Source organism: Benincasa hispida, chromosome 11 (assembly GCF_027475165.1).
Source record: "Benincasa hispida cultivar pf3 chromosome 11, pf3_genome.v1.1, whole genome shotgun sequence".
NCBI lineage: Eukaryota > Viridiplantae > Streptophyta > Magnoliopsida > Cucurbitales > Cucurbitaceae > Benincasa > Benincasa hispida.
In genome coordinates, this window is record NC_143488.1 from 744496 (window position 1) to 769326 (window position 24831).

Sequence of the window (24831 nt, forward strand, 5' to 3'; positions counted from 1 at the left end):
CCATCCATTAATTAATTTTAAACTATTATGAAGTGACATTCTAAAATTAAAGTTGACAGTGATGGAAAAATAACTACACTTAATTAATTATAATTATTTTAAATTAATTAATAGATACTAACACTTAATATTTAAATGGAGTATTTAGTAAAATAATCGATGTTAAAATGTGTAAATTTTGAAATTTAAGGATCAAAGTAAAATAAAATTCAAACATCAATGGTGAAATTGTAACATTTTAAAGCCAATAGATTGTCAAAGTGCGTTTAGCTCAATGATAGTGATAACATATCCAAGAAGTCAGAAGTTCAATCTATCCTCCAATAATTATCGTAAAAAAAAAAAAAAAAGAAATCAATAGATTAAATTGAAAAGAAATTCAAAATAAAATGATTAAATGTGTAAATCAAATAAAAACTACTCTCAACATTTAAAAAAAAGATATTTTTTTCCTTAAAAAAAGTGATTTATTTCTAAAAAAAAAAAAAAAGTCATTTATTAATTGCCGCTATAATTTAATTTAACCTTATTTTGGTTCATTCACGCCGACACAAAAAGAATGGGCCAAGCCCAATATTCAAGGCTCAAATGAGTTAGATTTGGGCTTCGGCCCACGAGTGTCGGTCATGCCGAAGGAATGAGAGAGAGAATGGAGTGGCTCATTCTCTGAGGCTGAGGGGCGAGACGGCGATTTCGCAAGAGAGAGAACAGTAACTCCGTACGACGACTCTCATCGTCAATCTCTTGTAATTCCACTTCTGATCTTTCCATTTTCCAGTTTCTTCTTCCATCAAATCAAACAACCAAAAGGAAAGCTTCAATCTTTCTTTCAATTCCTTCCTCCCTTGATTCTTCCCAATTTTCCCTTCGATTATCCGCTCTCGCTGTTGTCACTTATCCTCCAATTTATACCTCATTTTCGTCATTTGATCACCTTTCGAGGCTCCTTCAATTGAGTCTCGAATTCTTTCCCCTCAGGGGGTTTGAAGTTTCGACTTTTGGTAAGTGAAAAGCTCCATTTTGTTCAATTTTGAACTGTGGGTGTTTTCGTGTTTTTGTTTTTTCCCCCCATTTCTGTTAGGGTTTTTGGTTTTATTCGTTATTGTTTAGCTTCATGCATGTTGGGGTTGTATAGTGTGGTTGTTGTCCTTCAAGGTTTGCTAGGAAATTGGAAAACACAAACGGAATTGTGAATTGTGGGAACTATTTTTTATTTTTTTCATCTTCTCATTTGATTTGTACCGAATTTAGAATTTGAAGTAAGTTGTTGATTATGTTCAAGGAAATTCGTCAGGGAGAGTTTGCGGCTCGGTCAGTTTAGACTGTTGTAGAGATTAGGATCCGTGTCATTGGAAAGGCTTGGGAGATGGCTGGAAGATGGTGAAGCAGAACCATGAGTGGCAGTGAGATGGAGAAACCACCGAAAGACAAGGAGACGAAGACCCCGCCTCCTACTACTAACCAGGTTTAATTTAGGCATGATTTGGAGTTCAGTTTTATTTTATTTGATTTTAAAGTGATGTGTTCTATAACTCATTCTTTGTTTTTCCTATAGTATAATCAAATTAGTTTTATGGGCTGAGAGACAGTAATTATCAAGAACAAATTATGAAATTAGTTTATGTGCTAAATGGAACCATATCTCATTTATTTTTCTCTCCAGAACCGTCCTATAGAAGCAACTTAGAATTTATATCACGGAAAGAAACACATACATATGAGCGAACCGTTCCCTAGGAGCAGACCTCAGATCAGTATTATGTGTTCAATGGAACCTGATCCAGTTTATAAAACAACATAAAAAATTTCTATCCAAGTATCACTGAAAATACTAGCTTACAGTTCCTTAGTGTTTGTTTCATTCTCTTTAAAGTTTGTCCTCGCAGGTTCTGTTTGATAATCTGATGTTGTCGTTTTACAGGAGCAGACTACAACCACCAGCGCTGGCACAGTTAATCCTGATTGGTCGGGTTTCCAGGTCACACTGGGGCAAAAGCTTTTAGTTTAATCTTGTTTTTTGGGACAGCATTGTGGTTAGATCGTTACATATGTATACATGTATAATTTCTGGTTTTCAGGCATATTCTCCTATTCCTCCGCATGGTTTCTTGGCATCAAGCCCCCAAGCCCACCCATATATGTGGGGAGTTCAGGTACATGTACCACCAGTTTTTTGGGTGTATTATGTCTGCCTTTTGATCCATATGCGTGCATTCTGATTGCATTTGGAAATCAGCTTTTATAGCCCTCCTCTTCTTCTTTTTATTCTTTTTATCAGTATTTTAATTAAGGTGCTATTAAATTCCATTTGGTAGTATTTCAGGTGTTTATTTCTGTGATTTAAAAATTAGAAAGAGCTTCTTCACTTTCTAACTTTCAGTTCAGCGCATTGGAATTGGCTGTCATGGCTTTCAGAAATCTTTTCTCTTTCCCTTTTTCCTTTCCTTTTAGGGAAGGAGTGCTTTGTGTATTTATCTGAACGTGGGTGTTTACTTGCAGCATATTATGCCTCCTTATGGCACGCCTCCACATCCATATGTTGCAATGTATCCACCTGGTGGCATATATGCTCACCCTTCCATTTCCCCGGTATTTCTGGGCATTATGGTTTTATACATTTTTTATTTTGTTTAAAACTTCTATATTAGGTATTTGTCTGACGGATTTGCTTTATACTGTATGCTATATTCTAATGTGTATAATAGGGATCGTATCCTTTTAGCCCATTTGCAATGCCTTCTCCAAATGGCATCACTGAGGCCTCTGTGAGTTTCCTTCTTATTTTATGATGAGGTATCATTGTCTTTAAGCGGATAAAAAAAATGACATGTGAAGACATATATAGGGTAATACGGCAGGCAGTTTGGAGGGAGACGTTAAGCCACCTGAAGTGAAGGAAAAACTGCCAATTAAAAGATCAAAAGGAAGTTTGGGCAGTTTGAACATGATTACAGGGAAAAACAATGAGCTGGGTAAATCATCTGGAACATCTGCCAATGGAGCATACTCTAAGAGGTTATTTAATTTTTATAGAAATTGCCCATGTAGAATAATAATTGGTGTATGCTTTATTTGATTAGGAAATGATAGGGATTTTATAAATAAACAAATCAGAACAATGGCCATGTGGTTGCAGGGGCAAGTCATCCCCTTCCATGAGGGAGGGATCAAACTGAAGATCTTCAATCTAGGTAACAAAAGAAGAGTAATTACAGAAAGACTTATGTAGGATTCTTGAGATCTTCTAGGCAAAGTTACTCTATGCAGTTGCATCTTTCTAAGAAAGGAAAGGGGCAAAACGTTCACAGGACTATAGCTGCAAGGGGGGTGGGAGTGAGAGTAATTGGAAAAAGAAAGCTTAATGCTATGGAAATATTGAAGTGAACTATTTCTTTGATTATCAGTGATTGGAAAACGCTTGTCAAGTAGTTTCCTCTACCCAACCTTTAGGTTGCTCCTGTTGTGCTTTTGATGCTATAATGGGGGGACTCTGAGTTGAATGAATATTTATCATAGTAATGAGAACTGACTAACATGGGAGATTTTAGATTTTCCATGCAATGAACAAGACCTATATAGATGGTTCATAAAAAACTTCACTTTCTTTAGAATTGTAGTCCTATGAAATTTATTGATCGAGCCATTGGAACATTGGGTGACGTGCATCTGACCTGGTTTTTGTAGTGCTGAGAGTGCCAGCGAAGGTACAAGTGAAGGAAGCGATGCCAATTCTCAAAATGTAAGTTGTGGTCATTGCTTGTCTATTAACATTTTCCTCTCTAATGGATCATTGTTCATTTTTTAATGTGACCTGGATATTCTGTGTCTGTAGGTGAAAAAGAAAACTAAGAAAAAAGTAATTTCTTTTTCTTACCTCATTATTGGTCCTCAGCCCAGTGCTTAAAGTCAAAGGATGTTTTCAACTATGAGGAAACTTGAGAATGAAAGTTAAAACTAAAAGAGTTCCCATAAGTTGAGTTGAAATGTTAAACTAGATGGATTGAGGGGCAAAATGAGCTGAGAGACTGGGAAATATGTCAATACTGTTAATTACTTGTATAGATTTGTTTTCTTATGTTTTTATAAAAAAATATATTATTATTATTATAAGTGCTGTTCCAGTCTTTCTTTCTAGATAAATTGATTTAGTAGTATTTTGCTTTTGTAGGAATCACAACCTAAGTTAGGTTCCAGGCAAGACACTTTGGAAGGTTTGGTTCTTTTTTCTTTCGTCTTGACAATATCTCATGTCAGACATGGTAAAAAATACATCTTCCTGTCACAGTTGAAGTATCTCAGAATGGTAACTCAATGCATGGTACTCAAAATGGAGGATCTAATACTCAGTCTATGGCTGTCATCCCATTGGCAACTGCTGGGGCCCCAGGAGTCGTTCCTGGTCCCACGACCAACTTAAATATTGGAATGGACTATTGGGGTGCATCATCAACTATCCCTGCAATGCGTGGAAAGGTTCAATCGACTCCAGTTGCTGGAGGACTAGTCACCACAGGATCTCGGGATAGCATACAGTCACAGCTTTGGCTGCAGGTAAGCTCTAATATGATTCAAAATTTTGGACCTTGGTTGAAAAAAAAAGTATGATCAAATTTTGGATTTAGGATGAGCGAGAGCTTAAAAGGCAGAGAAGAAAGCAATCAAATAGAGAATCTGCACGACGATCACGGTTACGCAAGCAGGTACTGAAAAGCTGCTGGAAACTATTAATCTTGTTTGATGTACTCGTTTCTCGTGCTTCTCTTATAACCCACTGGTTTTGAACTCATGTTTTTCAGGCAGAATGTGACGAATTAGCACACCGAGCTGAAGCTTTACAAGAAGAAAATGCCAGTCTTAGGTCTGAAGTGAACCGGATAAGGAGTGAATATGAACAGCTACTTTCAGAGAATGCTTCTCTGAAGGTAATACAAAAAATATAGCTCTTCCTATTTCTCAATTTATTCTCCCCCTCATCGTTTTGGTCTCACCCTTGACCATCACTTCATTATAATTACTTTATGATGTCAATTTTTTTATAAAAAGATAATTTACATGCAAAATGGAGCAGACTGTTTTTCTTTGATTAGTCCTAAGCCATCTTTTTGGTAATCAACTAGACGGGTCAGATAGTTAGACTTATGTCACAATAATATGATAGGCATCCTTTATTTACTTGATAATTCTCCGGTGAGAATTTACAACTTATCAACTATGGCCCAAATGAGCATAACTGAACTGATGTTTATACTATCAATCTTGGAGTAAAAAATTTGATTCTCCCACCCCACGTATTGTAGATTCAAGAGGGTCACAATCTCTCCACTCTTGGTTTACAAATATTGTAGATGTAAACCCTAAACCCTAAACCCTAAACCCTAAACCAAAAACCACTCACCCAGTGTTTTACAAAAGCACCCATGTATAAAGAACAACATGACCAAGTTATAACTCCCCAATACCAAATTCAAATATAATGACTGCTAACCATCCCTACAAAAAGAACAACTACTTATCCTTGCTGCCTGTGATGAAAGTGACCTTTTTGCCGCTTCTAACGTAAACATTCACAATTGGAGGTTTTGCATAATTTTGCTATTATATTGTAATCTATTTCATCGTATGTGCAGTATGAGCAATGAGCGTATAAAAAATCATCTTCCCCTTCATCGTAGCAGATATATATTGCACAAACTCACCCCATTTAATAGGCTGGATATTGTTTATGCAGGAAAGACTTGGGGAAGTACCGGGAAATGAAGAACTAAGGGTCAGCAGGAACGGCCAGCGTTCAAATAACGAAACCACACAACCTAAAGAGTCGGAGGTTGTGCAAGTCGGTAACAAGAATTGAATCTTCCTTCCCTGCTTGCTGCTGCATTTTTCAGGCGCATAACCTAACTAATTTGTGAACAACCCCAAAATTTTAGTTCTCATAGCTTGTAGTGTAGTTGAGTTTCTATGTAAGCTGCTGACCTGTTATAGTTTTAGGACTGTTTACTCCTGTGATCCATTATATAATCATATATCTCTATGGGGTGTATCCTTAAATGTCAAAGCCCCCAAAGATTAGATATTTGGTGTGTGAAAGTATTCTGTAGCATTCACACTTCACTTCAGCTTCTGTACTAAAACCATCCACATTAATTGTTGTTAACTTGGAGAAAAATTAATATATCTTGCCAAGGCTTTGCTAGTTTGCTTGTACTTGTTTGGACTGTATTTGTTGTTTTCTTCTTAAATTTTTGCTAACCATCCTGAGTTGAATTATGAATTTTGACTCAAGTAACAAGTTATATTGGCCTCTACGTGAGATAACCAAATATTCTCTCTTTTTTTTTTTTTGGACGCAAATGTTGTAGGAACAAACATCCATTTCTTGAGATTATTAAGCACAAGTCTAAGAGACTGATTAAGGTTCATGCAGATCAAAAGAAGGAATCGTCAGGAATTCAAGCATGGCTCGATGGATGAGGTATTAATTACCGTCTTAAAAATTTGATCTGATGATCACCATCGTTGAATTTGATCAAGTGAAATAAAAGAAAAAAAAAAATCCCTTATGGGATATGAATGATGAAATTGGGATATTCAGAAGGGCGAGTTTTTACATTCATCTCTAATGACAAGAGAGATCTGCCCATATGGTATGGAAATTCTTAAAAGTAACAAATTGAAAGGAATAATATCATTAAATAAAATCTTCTCCCCCCAAAGAATTTATCTGATAAAAATATCTTCTTCCTCTTGTTCTATAAGCTACTGCACAATTTTAGAAAGGGGTGTTAGCAAAAGCACAGCATTCTATACAAACCCACCATTGAAAAATCCTTCCCTCTCGCTCCTCCCCCCCTTTCTCTCTCAACCATTGGAGGACCTTCTTTCACAACAGCAGCTCCATTGAAAACAGCTTTTACAACAGCCACTGCATCTCCATTGAAAACAACTAGTGCAGCTGCAGCATTTCCAAGCAAAGCAACTAGTGGAGGGGCAGCTGAAGCAGCATCTCGGCGTCGGGCATTTTGGGCATCTGGGTTTACAGGATACGGGACATTTGAACCGTACCGGGCAGCAACTTGGACAGCTTGGTCTCGAGCATTTTGGTTGCCAGCATTTCACTTTGCAGCAGCATCCATCACAAGAAACTGAACAGCAACAGGATCCTTTTTGTTGCTGAAGTGTTTGTCGAATCCTTTTGAGGCGAATTTTCGTGGTTAGGTTCTCCATTTCTTGGATGAACTTGCAAAGATGGCGGATATAGTCGGGATAAAGCTCTAAGTTGCAGTGGCCTCCTCCTTTTATCCATAGAGGGTCGTATGGTTCTCTCGACATTTTCCATAATCCATTTCCATGGAGCCAATTGACAACATCATCTTCCGTGCCCTGTGAATTACATCCAAAAACATCGAAAATCACAAGTTTATCTACTTCAACTTTCTGCTGGAATTCAAAAACTCCATTTTCACATCCCAAGATGAAACTCGTCGTCTTTGGTAATCTCACAGTTGATACAAAAATTGTATGGTAGAATTAAAACCATTCTTATAATATGTTTTTATAAAGTCATGATTAGATGACATGTAAAAGAACAGTTACTGGGACATATTTTCATCGTAAAAGCTTGCGTATACACCAACACGCACCTGATCACCTAATCAAACATCCGGTTGGAGACCACCGGAAACAAGTTTGCGTTGAAGGAAAGTGAAAAATATCGTTAATTGCTCTATGTTTAAGTTTTTCTTTTCATGAAAGGTCTCCGAAGGAAGAAAATGAGAGAGGACTTACATGTATCACAAGCACAGGGCACTTTACCTTCTTGATTTTGTTAATGTTCTGCAAGGGTGAGAATACTCGTAGGATTAATGCACAGACGAAATATTGATGCCATAAACGTCGAAGATAGGTATGTTACCTTATAAATGTCGAAGCAAAATGTGAACTTCACATGGCACAGAACTCGTAGACCGGAAAGGATTGCGCTATGCAGGACGACACCCCTCAACCTCGGCAATTTAGAAGCCAAATGCAACGTCGGTCCACTTCCAACAGACTGCCCATACAAGATCAAGTCTTCTTGGCTGACTCCGTACTCAGTTTCAAGGCACTCGTAGACTGCTTCGATATCAGCATATGTATTCGATTCGCTAGGCTGCATTTCACAAACAACATTAATTCGACTAAAGGCTTGTGATTAAGAGAAGACCAAGTGAGAGCTAGCTCATTCAGCCACCTTCTAACAATGATCCAACCATTTTTTGGAATGAGTATCAGTGAATCATCGTCACTAAAGGCTCGAATTAAATCCAAATTCATCAAAATTTCATTAACAAGAAGCCTAGACTGCCCTTCTATTTCGGGTTAATCTCATTCCCTCGTTGGACCCCTATTTTTCCGACGCTACACAGGAATGTTGGAATCTTAACCTGCCATTATTTCTAGATTTCGTTTACCAAATCAACAAATTGGAATCACTCTAGAGATTTAGCCCTAAACTCTCAAACAGTGAAATATAAGGCATGAACTATTTGCTTATATGATAGTTGAACAATAGTGGAACAGCAACATACCTTACCAGTGGAAGCTCCGTAGCCAGAATAGTCATATCTGTATAAAAAGAATACAAAAATTTAGTTAAGAAAAAATGTGAGCAAGAAACCGACGAAACCGACAAAATTTACCAAAACGGTACCAAGAAAAGCTCAACAAAGTCCATAGAACATGAGAGTGGGTTCGAGATTATGGTATTAGGTTTTACATTTGTTCTCCTAAAACAAATCGAACGACTTAGTACAAACATTTTTCATGACAACCATGTGTTTTCAGGGCAACTTAAGTATAGTTCAACTAATTATCTCAAAGGACAAACTATCATAACATACAACATTTGACTTCAAGAAATTAGTAGGATTCAATATTCTAGGAGGTTGGCCATCAAAATTCAACTATTCCAAGTAGGCGACCGGAAAAACATACATCTCGTCCTTTCGACCACTCGACCGAAACTCTAGTAGTTTACGTGTAAACGGACGAATAGGGGTCAATATGAACAGACAGTATAGAGTTTATACAACAAAAGTTCTAGAAAACAAAAGTTGAGTTATAGAAATTTATGCCAAAAAAGAAAGAGAGAAGAAAAAAATCAAATTATATGGAAAAGGAAAGCAAATCTTGCAGAGAAAAAAAAATGGAGAAGGAAGTAAAAGCAAAAAACTTTCCCAGAACCCCAAAGGCACAGAACTCCATCAAAATAAAACATATTTTGCAACTAAAAGAGGAGGGGAAATGGCTGCTTTTTTTCAGGGGAAAAAGGTAAAAAAGGAAGGTAAGAAAATGACCTGAAAAAGAAACCAACTTTGGAACTATTAAACTACCTTCTCTTCTTCACTTTACACTCTCCACTCAATCATCTACGGTGTGGTAAATAATTGATGTAAATCTCACAACCCAAATGCAAAAATAACAGTAAATTTCAAAATCCCATTTGGAAGAAACATTCACAAGTAAAAGAAAAGTAATAATTAAATCCTTCTATTTAAAAAAAATGGCAGAGAAAGAAAAGCCATGGCCATAAAGGCTTGAACAAAAATAAAGTTCCATAAATCAGAACAAAGTGAGGGAAAGAGAAGATTGAAACCAATTTCATCCAAAAGGTAAGTTAAAACTGAATCATTTGTAAGTATCAAACATGGCAGAGAAAGAGAAGCCATAGCCCAAAAAGAAAAAAAATCTTAGAAAAAAGAGCTCCATAAATCAGGAAAAAAAAAACTCAAACTCCTCAAAGTAATAAAACTTCAAAAAAGCTTCAACAAAAACAGAGCTCCATTAATCAGATGAAAGTTAAAAGAGACAGAGAGAGAAAAAATAGCCAATTCCTTCAATGTAATAATAATAATTAATAATATAACCTTCAAGACAAACAGAACTCCATTAATCAGAACAAAGTAAAGACTAAAATGAGAGGGAGGTTAATTTTATTTATCTCCTTCAATGTAATAAAACCCAAAAAGGCTTTAAACAAAAAACAGAGCTTAATTAATCATATGAAATATAAGAGATAAAAAGAAAGAAACAGAAGAAAAACCATATCCTTCTCAATGTAATAAAAATCACAACAAAAGGAAAAAATCAACAAAAACAGAGCTCCATTAATCAGAACAAAGTTGGAAGAGAGAGGGGGAGATAGAGAAACAAAAAACAAAAAAGAAGAAGAAGAAACATGAAGAAAGAAACCCCAATTCCTTCAATGTAATTAAAACCCCAAAAAAAGCTTCAACAAAAAAACAGAGCTCCAATTACTCAGAACTCAGAAGAAACTTAAACAGAGTGAACAAGACCAAATCTTTGAAACCAACAAACTTAGCTGAAAAAAAGGGGAATAAAAGAGAAAGAAAAAAAACAAACCCCATAAGATTAACTCTAAGATTAACTTTAAGCTGAAGAAAAAGGTCATAGAGTTGGCCAAGGTCTGCAGCATTGCCATGAGAATAAAGCAGAGTAAGTCTCGCACAAGGATTCCTCAAATAAAATCCCACTATCTTATTCCCACGTTTGGTATCTATCATCAATACATCTAACAAACTGTCCTCCACCGCCGCCCCCGCCGCCGTCGACACCACCCTCAGCCGTCCCTCCCCCTCTCCCTCTCCTTTTCTGATCTGATATGTCGCCGGCGACGGCGGAAAGAAGGCAAATTTTGAAGCCAATTGAGAGAACATGCAACCCATTCACCACTAAAGCACCTTAAACTCAAATTCATCAGATTCATTCACAACATTTCTTTTTCTTGGAGGAGAGGAGGAAAAAAGTTTGAAAACAGGGGAAGAGGAGAGAGAAAATGGGTTTTAGAGAGAGAGAGAAAGAAGAGTAATGGTGAAATGAAATGAAATGGGGTTTGAAATTGAAGGCAATGGGTTTTGGATGTTTAGCTATATCTGTGTAAGATCATTGTTTGTAATGTAAAGTTTTCAGATTTCTAAACACAGAAAGAGAGAGAGAAAGAGAGAAAGCACAGTGGCAGAAGAAACAGAGCCATTATATATTAAATTAAACTTTGTTTTTCCCCTTTCTTTTTTCTCTTTTCATTTTTCATTTTTCTAATTGGTGCTTGCCTTGGTGAATTAGGTTAAACAACCAAATGGATTCTCTTAATTTTGAGGCATGAATGAATAGTTTAAATGTTGAGTTGGTTAATAAATAGTCTGAAAATAAAAACTATTTTAGTCTGAATTATAATATTATGATACAAAATAGTAAACATCATAGACAATGAAAATTTTTAAATAGTTTTATGTAACTATGTGTGAGATATAATAATTGAGAACTTCAACTATTATAATTGGAAGTTGAACATTTGATGGGCTATAAGTCTATAATAGCTCATTCCATCCCAAGCAAGTTGAGTGCACAATCACCCCTAAATGCTATATCAACAATAATATTGAATTCACTATTTATGAAAAATATTGATAGAAATATTAATAAAATGTAGATGAATATATCTAAATAGATTTAGTTAAATTACAAATTTGGTCCTTATGATTTAGGCAAAACAATTCTAACTTTTAAAAACGTAAAGATTATATTCTAATTTTGTCGATCTATAGGACAAATTTTGTAATTTAACCAATAAATTAATAGTATAAAGAATTCTTATAAACATTTAATTAAACTAAATAAGCATTTCACTATTTTTTAAAAAAGAAAAAGTTTGAATTTCTTAAGTTCATATTGTTGATGTATTATTAACGTTCTAGTGATATATTGTCAATTTTTAATGATGGAAATTTCGATTTAATTTGGAGATAATGTTGAGCTCTTAGACATGTGAAATTGTTGATGGAAATGTTCACACGAGTCATGAATTTTGAAACTTCATATTGGTCCATAATTTAATGTGTAAAGATTTATATATTTTTCGTTTACAATTTTTGACGATTTTATACAAAATCTTATTAACGTGCAAGATGAGTTTGATGTGAGAGTCACTCGAGGTCTATTAATTCATCATTTCGTTTGTACACATAGAACACAAGTAGCTATCATGTCAAATTTTAGTATGCTTGAGTAGAGACTTCACTAAATTGTTACAAAAGTTAAATTACAAAATTTACTAAATTGTTACAAATTGTTGATAATTAAAGTTTCGTTTGGTAACTATTTCATTTATTTATTTTTTTTTTGGTTTTTGAAAATCAAGCCTATTTTCTTTCAATTTCTTACAATGATTTGCATCTCTCTCAATTACAATGGTTGAATTCTTTGTCAAATTCCAAAAATAAAAACTTTATAAAAGCTAATTTTTGTAGTTTTCAAATTTTGGTTTGATTTTTTAACTATTCGTAAAAAATAGATAATAAATAAAGAAATTTGGAGGTGAAAATAGTATTTATAGACTTAATTTTTTTTGGAAAAAAAAAAACGACTATATTATTGTGCATTAAATGGTGGGCTGAATTTGATTTATTATTGGATGAACTAAGTGACATTATTCAGAGTGATTTTATTGTTAATTTGTGTTGGTGGATGTAGGAGAGCTTTAAGCATGGTGAAAAAAAAAATACAAATGAAAAAATAGTGGATTTTTTAGTTAATGAAAAAACTATGTTAAGAATAATTGTTAAGATTTAACTAAACCATAAGTATCAAATTGAATCTAAATCCATTTAATTATGGTCAAATTAGTCATTTAACCTAAATTAAACAAAGTTTTTCAAATTAATTTACTTGTTTTATTTAATTTGAAATCCAACTCATTTATTTAATTATTTCTTTTTATTTAAACAATGTGCTTGTCTACCTACAAAATTAATAAAACAAAAGAAAAATGAATATTTTTTTAATTATTTTTACAAAACCCAACTGATTTGTTTATATTATAAATGGTAATAAAACAAAAATGTTTAATTTTTTTTAAAATATGTATTTAAAGGTGAAGAGAGAGAAAGAAGGAAACTTGTTTGTGCATGACTTCATTGCTTTGTCAGTTCAACAGACAGTAGGTCAAAATATTTTTGCATCTCTCTCTCTCATGCCACTCCACTAAAAGCCAAATTTTGAAGTTAAAATTATTATTTATTTATTACCATTTTTTTATTTTTATTTTTTTTAATTTAATTTTTTGAGTTCAATCTATAACTTATTTTGGATCTAGATTTAAAAAGTTTGAATTTGCAGAGGTTAAGCATAAAAAGCAATAGACTGACCCATAGCTTATTAATGAACATATATTTAGAGATTGCATAGAAAGCAATAGACCGACCCATAGCTTGTGATATTATCATAATGTGGGAATATTTGATATGCAAACTCATTTACTAACTCTATAACTTTGAAAAATGAAAAAGAAAAATCATGTGGGCCGAGAACTCAAATTTCAGAGTCTTTGACCTTCTAGTCGATGAAATATGTTTCGATATATATTTTTTTGTACAATAGAAGTAAGAGAATTCAAACGATAGACTTTTTGGTTGTTATCACATCAAGTAGACAAGTTGAATTATACTCGCGCTTTGGCATGTCTTGATAAGTTGGCAAATATTATCTTCATAATTCTCACTTATGAGCTTATCGGTTTATTTCATGTTCATAAATATTCAATCTCTTATTATTGATAATTACTCGACTAATTATGTATCAGTGTGACCATTTAACTTATTTGTTTATATTTAATTAGTTCACTTGCTTGAAGGGTAACTAAATAGATAAATAAAGTTTGGGTTTGATTTTTTTTTTAAATTGTACTTGTTTTCTTACCATTCTTTTATCGTGGTTTTTATATTTATTAAGAAAATATCTAAATTCTTATTCAATGTTTTTTTAAAAAAAAAAAAATAATAATAAAGAGTTGTTTTTAAATATAGAAAAATAAACTAAAATATTTAGCAAAATTTTAGAACTATCAATAATAAATGCTTATAGACACTGATAGACTTCTACCAGTGTCTATCGATATCACTGATAGAAGTGTGTCAGTGTCTATCAACGTCTATTATTGATAATTTTAAAATTTTGTTATATTTTGTAAATATTTTCAATAGTTTTACCATTTGAAATAATTTTCAAAAATAAAACTATTTTTTTTTAGAATTTAAAACTTGGTTTGTGATTTTAAAAATATTTGTAAAAAGATAGACATTAAAGTCAAGAAAATCATCGTTGGAAGTTATATTTGTAAGAATGCTATTATTTTAAAGTGAATAAATGAAAAATAATTATCGAAGGAGACCGAACTTTTACTTTTTATATTCATAATATTCCGATTTTTAGGGATTTAGAGGGGAAAAACAACTTCGAGCTATGAAATCTTTTTAAGTTAAAATACCAATTTGATCATCTTTCTAATATGAGTTTCATTACATATTAGATGGTGTATGTTTTAATGTTAAATTTTAGTTCATATATTTTTAATAAAGGATAATTATTTTAAATGATAAAACTATTAAAATTATTTTGCTATATTTCTAAATAAATTGACTCATTTTTTCATCTTTAAAAAAAAAATTAATAAATCTTAAAATTAGTCTTGCATATGGTTTATTATTGATTTTTTATACATATAAAAATAATCTATATTAGCAAAACTGCTAAAAATATCCCTATAGACAGTGAAATTATAAATAATAGTAAAATATCGCAGTCTATAAACTACTATATGCGTCTATCATGACACAGATATATACATATAATAGTCACAGGTAGACAGTGAAATTTTGCTGTATTTGTAAATATTTTTACATTTTTTTTATATTTGAAAACAATCATTTTCTTTAGAAAAATTATCTTAAATGACAAAAATGTTGAAAATATTTATAAATAACAGCAAAATATCACAATTTATCTACGATAAACTTTAATAGACTACTATTTTTGTCTATCTTGACATATATAGTAGTTATCACAATCTATCACAAATAGACAGTGAAATTTTGCTATATTTATAAATATTTTGGTTCATTTTTTATATTCGAAAACAATCATTTTCTTTATGGTAAAAACATAGTCGTCTAATATTTTTTTTCATGAAAATTATTATTATTATTTAATCAATTTTAATTAAAAAAATATTTAAAATACTAATTTTAAAATTTATTAAAAATATGAAACTAAAATTGAATAATTGAAATTAAAATCGAATGAAATCAGAGAATGGGGACGAAAATAAGTAATTCTAGAAGTAAGTTCCTTTACTTTTTGGTTCAGCACTGCAAAAATCAACTTTTGAAAGAAATTTATGAGTATATTAACTTTTTATCCTTTTCTTTAGTACAATTGATTTTTCTTTACCATTGTTGTATTGAAGTTTGTTATAGATTATACAATTTGAACGAAATACATGCGTTTGTTAAAAATTAATATTTAAAAATAAAAAATAATTCTCATAATTAACTAAAAGGTGAAAGTTTACAAAAATTGGTATTTTCTTAAAGAATATAATATGAAGGAGGCATGCCTTTGTTTCTAAGATGCTATGAATGTTTTTGTTGATGATTTTGTATGATTAGTTTTTATTTTTCATGCATAATGGAGACATAATCATTTCATTTTCAACATTTCTTCCCATACATTATCATAAAAAAATAATATAATATTTATTATATGCTCCCTCATATATACTTTTCATTGTATTATTTTAAATGCTCTAATGAACTAGTTTTGTTTTTATGTGAGAAATAAATCTAAATTTAAATAAATGATGAGTTTGTAATTGGTACTCTCTTCTTTTCTTTTTTGTTTTTTTTCCTGTTTTTAAGATGTTGTCCCGAATAATTATGATCTTCTCGTTTGTAATCACAAATTACTCAAAATTAACGGTCAATGACAATTCAAGAGTTAGGAAGGCTGTATGCTTAAGGTTTCAAAACTCTTCTATCATTTACCTGATGACAGCTCAATTGTGTATATGATAATTCAATTATGTAAATGATAGAATGAAGCACTAGACAATCGTGTAGATGACAGTTGATTAGAGTTAAACGATCGTATAAACGACAGCTGAAGAGCTAGACGATCATATAGACGATGCGATAGGAACTAAGCAATGTGTAAACGATACTTAAGTAAATGTTAAACGATCGTAGAGTAAGAAAGAAAGAACACAAGAGTTTAAGTGGTTCGACCAAAGGCTTACGTCCACTGTGCAAATCGGGAGGGTCTCTTTTATTACTTTTTCTTCAAAGTTATTACATAATGAATGCCTTACTCTCTCTCATTTTCTTACGTTCGTTTTCCTCTTATATATACAGGCACTCAAGGTCAACGATGAAGCTCTGGTGGTTACAACAACATGTAGAAAATAACAAGTTTTTAAAGTGGTTTTTTATTGGGTTTTTTGGAAATTTAAAGGCTCAATGGCATTATTGTAATTATTGAGCAATGACATTTTTACAATTATCTCTTCTTCTTAAAAAATAGGGCAGTATTTTGTGTAATTTTTTTTGGAGAGTGGGGCAGCCGCTGAACTTAAAAAAGAAGCAGCCGCCTGGGGGTTTCATCTGGTGAGCCGCAACCGCTGAAGTCCACGAGCCGCCTGAAGCAAAACGTCTGCCGCTATCCGTGGGTTACGGGGTCTGACATGGTGTCCGGCGAGATTGATTTTCGTCCGGCGTGCGAGGTCGACGGCGAGGGCATGGGTTTCATGCTGGTTCTTGCGTGGAGCGGCAGCAGTGAGAGATACGCTCGGGCCTGCACGTGATTCGCCGGTCAGAGGCGATAGCACACTGTTTTTGGTATGTTTTGCAGCGGGTTGTTCTCAGTTTTCAGAGTCAACTTTGTGTGTGGATCTCTCGGTATCAGTGGATACAAAAATCACAGATTGGTGATTTCATTGATTATCTGTAATTTGTAAAATTCTTTTATTGCTCATTAATAAATTAATTCAAGCTGGTTCTCAAAGTGGATGTAGACTAAACTGGTCAAATCACTATATATCTTGGTGTTCTTTACTGATTTTGATTTATTTCTACTGATTTTTTGTGTTCTGTTTGGCAATCTAAGTTAGGTTCAGAAACGCTCACAAGTGGTATTAAACCTCTATTTGATCCAAGGAGGGTGTGTGGTAATGTGTGCTGACATATTCTTTGTTCAAGATTTTTGTTGGATTTAATTTGACAAATGGCTTCAATGTCTACACGGTTCGAAGTTGTTAAATTTGATGGGAAAGGTGATTTCGGGTTATGGAGAAAAAAAATTAGAGTTATTCTGGTACAACAAAAGGTAGCCAAAATCTTAGACGAAGATAACCTTCCACCAACAATTGCAGAAGCTGAAAAAAAGGATATGGATGAGATGGCCTATTCAACAATAATTATGTATCTGTCAAATGGAGTGCTTAGGCTAGTAGATGAGGCTACTACTACAGTGGGGTTGTGGAAGAAACTGGAAAGTCTTTATTTGACTAAGTCCTTGCCAAATAAATTATATCTAAAGGAGAAATTCTTTGGATATAAAATGGACTCAAGTAAAGATTTCAAAGAGAACCTAGATGAATTCCAGAAGATTGTAGTTGATCTCAATAACATCGGTGAGAAGATGTCGGATGAAAATCAAGCAGTTATTCTTCTGAATTCTTTGCCAAAATCGTATCGAGAAGTTAAGGCAGCTATTAAATATGGATGGGATTCATTGTCCATGGATATAGTGTTGGATTCCTTGAAAACGAGAAATCTCGAGATTAAAAAGGAATGCAAGGATGGAAAGTTACTCATGGCCAAAGGCAGAAATGAGAAAAAGAACGGAAAATGAAAAGAGTCGAGATCCAGGTCGAAATCAAAAGGGAAAAGCAAAAAGTGTTTCCTATGTCATAAAGAATGACACTTTAGAAAGAATTGCCCTTTGAATAAGAGCAAAGAAGCATCAAGTAGCAAGCATAAATAGATTCTAGTGCAACAAATATTACTGATGGGTATGATTCAGCAGAGGTTTTGATGGTGTCCAGCAGGGACATTCAGAATGCTTGGATCATGGATTCAGGGTGCACGTTTCACATGACTCCTAATCGAGATTTCTTGATTGACATCAGGAAAATGATGGGGGATCAGTTCTGCTTGGTGATAATGGTGCTTATGATGTAAAATAAATTGTGTCAGTTCGAATTGTAACACGTGATGCTTTGATCAGGATTCTTACAAATATAAAGTATGTTCCAGAACTCAAACGAAATCTAATTTATCTGGGCGAATTAGTTAGAGCGGGTTATTCTTATAAATCTGAGAATGGAGTTCTGAAGGTTATCAAGGGTTCTTTGGTTAAGCTGAAGGGGACCTTAAGGAATGGTCTTTATGTGTTGGAAGATACTGCAATTTCAGGTAGTGTTGCTATTACGTATGGGAAAGAAACAGATAAATCTATGTTATGGCATAACAGATTGGCTCATGTGAGTGAGAGAGGTCTGCAAGCTCTTTCACAAAAAGGTTTGCTTTGAGGAGTTAAAGACATTGAACTCCCATTTTGTGAACATTGCATAATGGGAAAGTCTACCAGAGTGAAGGTTGGGAAAGGGAAGCATTCTACTAAAGGAATTTTAGATTATATTCATTCAGATTTGTGGGGTCCTACAAAGGTACCTTCTATGGGAGGTTCAAGATACTTTGTGTCAATCATTGATGATTTCCCAAGAAAGGTGTGGATGTATCCACTAAAAGAGAATGATGAAGCTTTTGGGAAATTTCTTGAATGGAAAAAGCAGGTTGAGAACCAGACAGGCATGAAGGTAAAATATTTGAGGACTGACAATGGTTTAGAATTTGTGAATCTCAAATTTGATAAATTTTGCAAATCTGAGGGAATTACGAGGCATTTCACTGTTACATACACTCCGCAGCAGAATGGTTTAGCTAAGAGGTTCAACAGAACAATTATGGAGCGTACAAGATTTCTCTTGACAAATGCTTCATTACCCTTGAAATTTTGGAGGGAAGCTGCCTAAACAGCTTGTTATCTTATTAATAGGAGTCCGTCTTCCACTTTAGGCCTAAAGACTCCTCAGGAGATATGGATAGAAAAAGCTCCAAGCTTGGATCATCTCAAAGTGTTTGGATGTTCGGCTTACGCTCATGTTAAGGAAGGGAAGCTGAATAAGAGGGCATTGAAATGTATATCTATTGGCTATCCTCGGGGTGTTAAAGGATATAAACTTTGGTGCTTGAAAGAGAGCGGAAATAAATGCATTATCAATAGAGATTTGACATTTAATGAAACAGAGATGCCATTTCATGTCAAAGAGCAACAGAAACAGCAGATAGTTGATCAGGTTGAGGCAGAGGTCAAAATTGATTCTAAAGCACAACCATCAGTTAGTTCAGGTGATTCCAGTTCTGATGATAGACAACCTCAATTGCAGAGGACTTTGATTGATGAGGGAGCTTTTGGTGAAGAAAGCTCAAGTAGCAGTGACTTACAGAACTATCAGCTTACACGTGACAGGCCTCAGCGGGTGAGGCAAGCTCCTACGAGGTATGGTTATGTTGATTTAGTTGCTTATGCTCTTACTTGTGCAGCTGACAGTATTGAAGCAGAGCCTCTTACTTTTGAGGAGGCTATTGTATCTGATTCAAAGGAACAGTGGAATGATGCTATGGAAGCAGAATTGTTCTCATTACAGAATAATCAAACATACTCATTGGTTCCAAGGCCTCCTAATCAGAAACTCATTTAGTCAAAGTGGATTTATAAAATCAAGCCAAGTACAGGAGGTGACAGCAAGCCTAGGTATAAGGCTAGACTGGTAGCCAAGGGCTATACACAAAAGGAGGGAGTTGACTTTCATGAGATTTTCTCTCCGGTGGTGAGGCATTCGTCCATTCGATTAATTTTATATATTGTTGTTCATTTTGATATGTTTGTTGAACAGATGGACGTCACCACAGCTTTCCTTCATGGTGAATTGGAGGAAGTGATCTACATGGTTCAACCTAAGGGTTATGAGGTGAAAGGAAAGGAAGACATGGTTTGTCGTCTTCACAGGTCCATCTATGAACTGAAGCAATCGCCGAGACAATGGTATATCAGGTTTGACACCTTTATTCTGAAGCAGGGGTTTCACAGGAGCTCATATGATGTCTGCGTGTACTGGAAACTATCTCAGAAAGGTACATATACTTATCTACTTCTGTATGTAGATGATATGATTCTGGTGTCTAAGGATTATTCTAAAATCTAAGATCTCAAAAAATGATTGAGTAGTGAATTTGAGATGAAAGGTTTAGGTGAACTAAAAAGGATCCTAGGCATGGATGTGAAAAGAGATAGGGAGAAAGGTTTGCTAACCATTTCGCATGAGAGTTATGTGCATAAACTGCTTGAGAAGCATAACATGTCTGGTTGTAAGGCAGTTTCGACACCCTTAGCATCTCATTTTAGACTTTCTTCATCTCAGTGTCCTGTTACTGAACAAGAAATATTAGAGATGGCTAATATTTCCTATTGTAATGTTGTTGGAAGTATTATGTATTTGATGATTTGTACTAGGCCTGACTTAGGAAATGCTATGAGTATGATAAGTAGGTTTATGTCAAATCCTGGGAATGAGCATTGGAATGCTGTTAAATGGGTGCTTCGATATTTGAAAGATAGTGCCAATGTATCATTGTGTTTTAGCAGGGATTGTGAAAAATCAGCATTGTTGGAAGGCTTCACAGATGCAGATTATGCTGCAGACCTTGACAAAAGAAGGTCTCTATCGGGTCACATTTTTTCGTTTGTTTGGTAATGTGGTTAGTTGGAAGGTTGCTCTACAGTCAATTGTTGCCTTATCTACTACTGAGTCAGAGTATATTTCAGTGGGTAAAGTTGTGAAAGAGGTAGTGTGGTTGAAAATATAGTTGGTGAGTTATTGTCGCACGAGTTCATTCCTATCATCCGTTGTGATAGCCAGCGTGCTATTCATCTTACGAAGAATCCATCTCATCACGAACGGTCTAAGCATATCGATGTTAAATTTCATTTTATCAGAGAAGTTATGGTTCAGAAAGATGTTGAACTGGTCAAGGTTCATACATTTGAGAATTTGTCAGATATGTTAACCAAGGTTCTTCCAGCCCATAGGTTCAAATACCTATTAGATGGGCTGAATATTAAATCTGGATGATAGGAAGATTGGAGAATCAGCTTGGCACTTAAATATTCTTGTTATGGGAGATTTATAGTTAGCGAGCAGTGGCATATTTGCAATTATTTCTTCTTCTTAAAAAATAGGGCAGTATTTTGTGTAACTTTTTTTTGGAGAGCAGGGCAACCACTAAACTGAAAAAAGAAGCAGCCGCCTGAGGGTTTCGTCTGGTGAGCCGCAACCGCTGAAGTCCACGAGCCGCCTGAAGCAAAACGTCCACCGCTGTCCGTGGGTGACGGGGTCTGACGTGGGCGAGCATCCGCGGCAGTGTTGTGGGTGTCCGGCGAGATTGATTTCCGTCCGACATGCGAGATCGACGGCAAGGGCGTAGGTTTCGCGCTGGTTCTTGCGTGGAGCGGCAGTAGTGACAGATACGCGCGGGCCTGCGCGTGATTCGCTAGTCAGAGGCGATAACATACTGTTTTTGGGTTGTTTTGCAGCGGGTTGTTCTCAGTTTTCAGAGACGAATTTGTGTGCGGATCTCTCGGTATCAGTGGATACAAAAATTACAGATTGGTGATTTCGTATCTGTAATTTGTAAAATTCCTTTATTGCTCATTAATAAATTAATTCAAGCTGGTTCTCAAAGTGGATGTAGACCAAAATGGTCGAACCACTATATATCTTGCTGTTCTTTACTGCTGTCGATTTATTTCTACCGATTGTTTGCGTTCTGTTTGACCATCTAAGTTAGGTTCAGAAACTCTCACACAACATAACAGAAAGAAGTCGACAATGTTTCAACTGCATGCAATCTTTATTTCTTGTCTTCGGTTCTTTTTGTAACAGAAGTGTGATGGTACCTTTTTTAGAACCTATACTCACTTCATTAATCTTAAATATTGTGTGTGTGTGTGTTTTTTTTAGTAACGATCTTAATTTTAAATATTGACATTGATAGTATGAGTTCATGCTAGTTTAGTTATGCTTGTGTTGACTTAAATATCATAGTCATCTACTCAAAAGTGAAATTATTTTTAAAAAAATTAAAATAATAATAATAATTAAAAGGGGCCTTTTTAAATATAAAAATGTTTAAAAATATTTATACTTTATAGCAAAAAATTCTAAAGTACAAACCACTTTTGGAACTTTTTTGCTATAAAATGTAAATATTTTTTAAATTTTTCTATGTATAAGAATTTTCCTAATTAAATTGCTTATATCTAAATAATCTAAATTTTTAGATATGTAAAATCGTAGATGTTAAGATTGTTATATGAATAATTTCATTAAAAAATATGAGAAAATACACATAACCTTGTAAACATGAGAGTCAAAAGCCCAACGACTTCACGTTGTCTTTTTTAAGATAATTTTATTCACTCTGGTATCTGAGTTTCTTGAGTAATTGTCTCCCAATATAGAATAGATTATCTTTCTTGTGGAAGCAACATCTCGTCCACGAGATCCAACAAATCATACTTGGTGAAAATAAACCGAACTTTTACAAATTATTAATATTAATTAAAGGGGAGAAAAGTTTTATGAAAGAAAAATGCTTATGAAAATTTTGGTACTGCAATTTGAAGAAGAGACATATATATAGACTATTTGTGACAATTTGAATAGTGGTCTCTTTTTCAAATTGGTTATTTTTAAAAAGTCATATTCATTCATGAAATAATACAACTTCATCCGAATGGTTACATACCATTTATTCTCAAATATATATATATATAGATATAGATATAGATATAGATATAGATGTCTGACACTTTTGGATAATCATCTATATTTTGCTCGAAAATATCTATCATTTTTTGTAAAAATTATTTCCAATAATTACATATCTTCAAATAATTTATACATAAACTCATTTGAATTTATATAACATTCTTCGATCATTAATCATTTATAATAATTTTACATGTTATTTGGTAAAAAGAAAAAGTTAATTTATATTGTTTTGAAATTTTTATAAAAGCTACGATATTAAATATCGATATAGATTTAAATGAATTTATTTTAAAAGAAGACAATTATATAGTTTGTGAATGTTTTTGGGTGAATTATATTTATGTATTATTAAAATAAAGGAATTTTGAAATAAATATATTGATTTGAGATAGATGTTTGTAATATATATATATATATTAAAGTCAACTTAAATTGTTTGTGTATGAATAGGCGATCCACCAAATGTATGAGCAACAAAATATTATGGATAAAATAAGGTTTCAGTGCAAGTATATATTACCGATGGAGTAATAAATTTGGAGTATTCCAAGTGTCAAAACCCACAGAACTAGATTGATTTTTAATTTAGCTATGATTATGAATCAATGAAACCGAGGTAATCAAGGAAGAGTTTGTGTTGCGGTAGTGAGGGAAAGCTTAAAAACAGCAAAAAAAAAAAATGATAATAGAACAAAAGCAAGCAATGTTTCAACATTTCAGATGTTGTGCCTTAAGTGATGTGGCCGTATCATACCATGACAGTAAATTACACATAGACACAAATCCACACTTATTCGATCTCATGTCAAGTTCCTTTAGGAGGTCTAAGTAGAAAATGCATAAAATTTTCACAGTTAGTTGGATTTTAGATTAATTCAAGTTTCTTTTTCCTATGATGCATGTTATTTCTAAGGTGACGCGACAATACTAATTTTAGACTTTAAGTCCCATATCCCTTTGTGGCATTCGCTTACACCCGAAGGATTAGAGCTCCGCTAGATCGTTAAATTAAGTGGCCAGTTTAACTTACCGATTTTATCTTTAAACTCAACATCTGATACAGAGTGCAACCTAACTTAACCATAACAATCCTAGGGTATCCATCGTAGAGAATTTAACACCCATGAATTTCTCATAAAAAAATATCACTTCAACTCCGCAAATTTTGACGAAAAATCTACTTGGATGGAGAATGAAATAGGTGGTGATTCAAACAATCACTTTTAGATTGAATATTTTGAATGTTCATCAATCCACATATCAATTAAAAAAGTGTGTTATATAATAGATCCTTAAATCCTTCCAATTTTAAATATAGATAATATGTTTCTTTCATTTTTCACCACATTTAATATATTTCTAAATTTTTAAAATGTATCCTTAATTTCTTTTTAACTAAATAAATTAAGGAGATTAAAAAATGTTGAATGATTAAATGCGAAGTTTAATTTCACACATACCAAATAAGTATAAGAGTTAAGAATTTAATAGGTATAAAATTATTCTTATAGTTATCAAGTTTAAATCTTATTTCCTTCCCTGAACTTTGGAAATGGTTTTACTTTACTCCATAAACTTTTAAAAATGTCGATTATAGTCTCTAAACTTTTAAAAATTGCTTACTTTGGTCTATGCTATTAAATTTTGTTAACTCTTAAAATAAAATAACGAGATGACTTGTATGTTTAGACGATTAGGCTGTCAAATAAGTTAGTCATGTTAAAAAATGTAGGTTTCAATTTTGAATTAAGTAGTAAAGCGATTTTCTATACAATTCAAAAGTTATTTTGTGTTCAAGATTTTGGTCGTTGGATACTTTGTCGCATTGGTTATTAGTATTTTACTTCACTTTCATTTTGTTCAACACATGTTATACACAATTTTATAAGAAAGTTAACAAAATCTTAATAGCCAAGACCAAAAAATAAATACGATTTAAACGTTTAGGAATTAAAATTATTGTTTTTTAAATTGAAAGAACAACATAGAATAAGATTATGATACTAAAATAATATTTAAACCTAATTATTATTATGGTTATTATTTAG

The 24831-nt window shown here is 33.4% G+C and overlaps 2 protein-coding genes across 2 annotated transcripts; one reads left to right on the forward strand and one right to left on the reverse strand.

The window, feature by feature from the left end:
• Positions 1-639: 639 nt before the first annotated feature.
• Positions 640-6193, forward strand: BZIP16 (basic region/leucine zipper transcription factor 16). The gene is made up of 13 exons (XM_039036007.2): positions 640-1001; positions 1283-1465; positions 1922-1978; positions 2079-2153; positions 2500-2589; positions 2706-2765; positions 2846-3015; positions 3685-3739; positions 4169-4211; positions 4286-4551; positions 4623-4700; positions 4797-4922; positions 5729-6193. Exons 2-13 carry the CDS (start codon positions 1394-1396, stop codon positions 5849-5851), a joined length of 1215 nt encoding a protein of 404 aa, XP_038891935.1. The 5' UTR covers positions 640-1001; positions 1283-1393; the 3' UTR covers positions 5852-6193.
• Positions 6194-6537: 344 nt separating this feature from the next.
• LOC120081274 (alpha/beta-Hydrolases superfamily protein) lies at positions 6538-11015 on the reverse strand. Its single transcript, XM_039036008.2, has 5 exons — positions 10402-11015; positions 8568-8604; positions 7913-8149; positions 7786-7833; positions 6538-7380 (listed from the first exon to the last, which is right to left on the reverse strand). Exons 1-5 carry the CDS (start codon positions 10722-10724, stop codon positions 6859-6861), a joined length of 1167 nt encoding a protein of 388 aa, XP_038891936.1. The 5' UTR covers positions 10725-11015; the 3' UTR covers positions 6538-6858.
• Positions 11016-24831: the final 13816 nt, after the last annotated feature.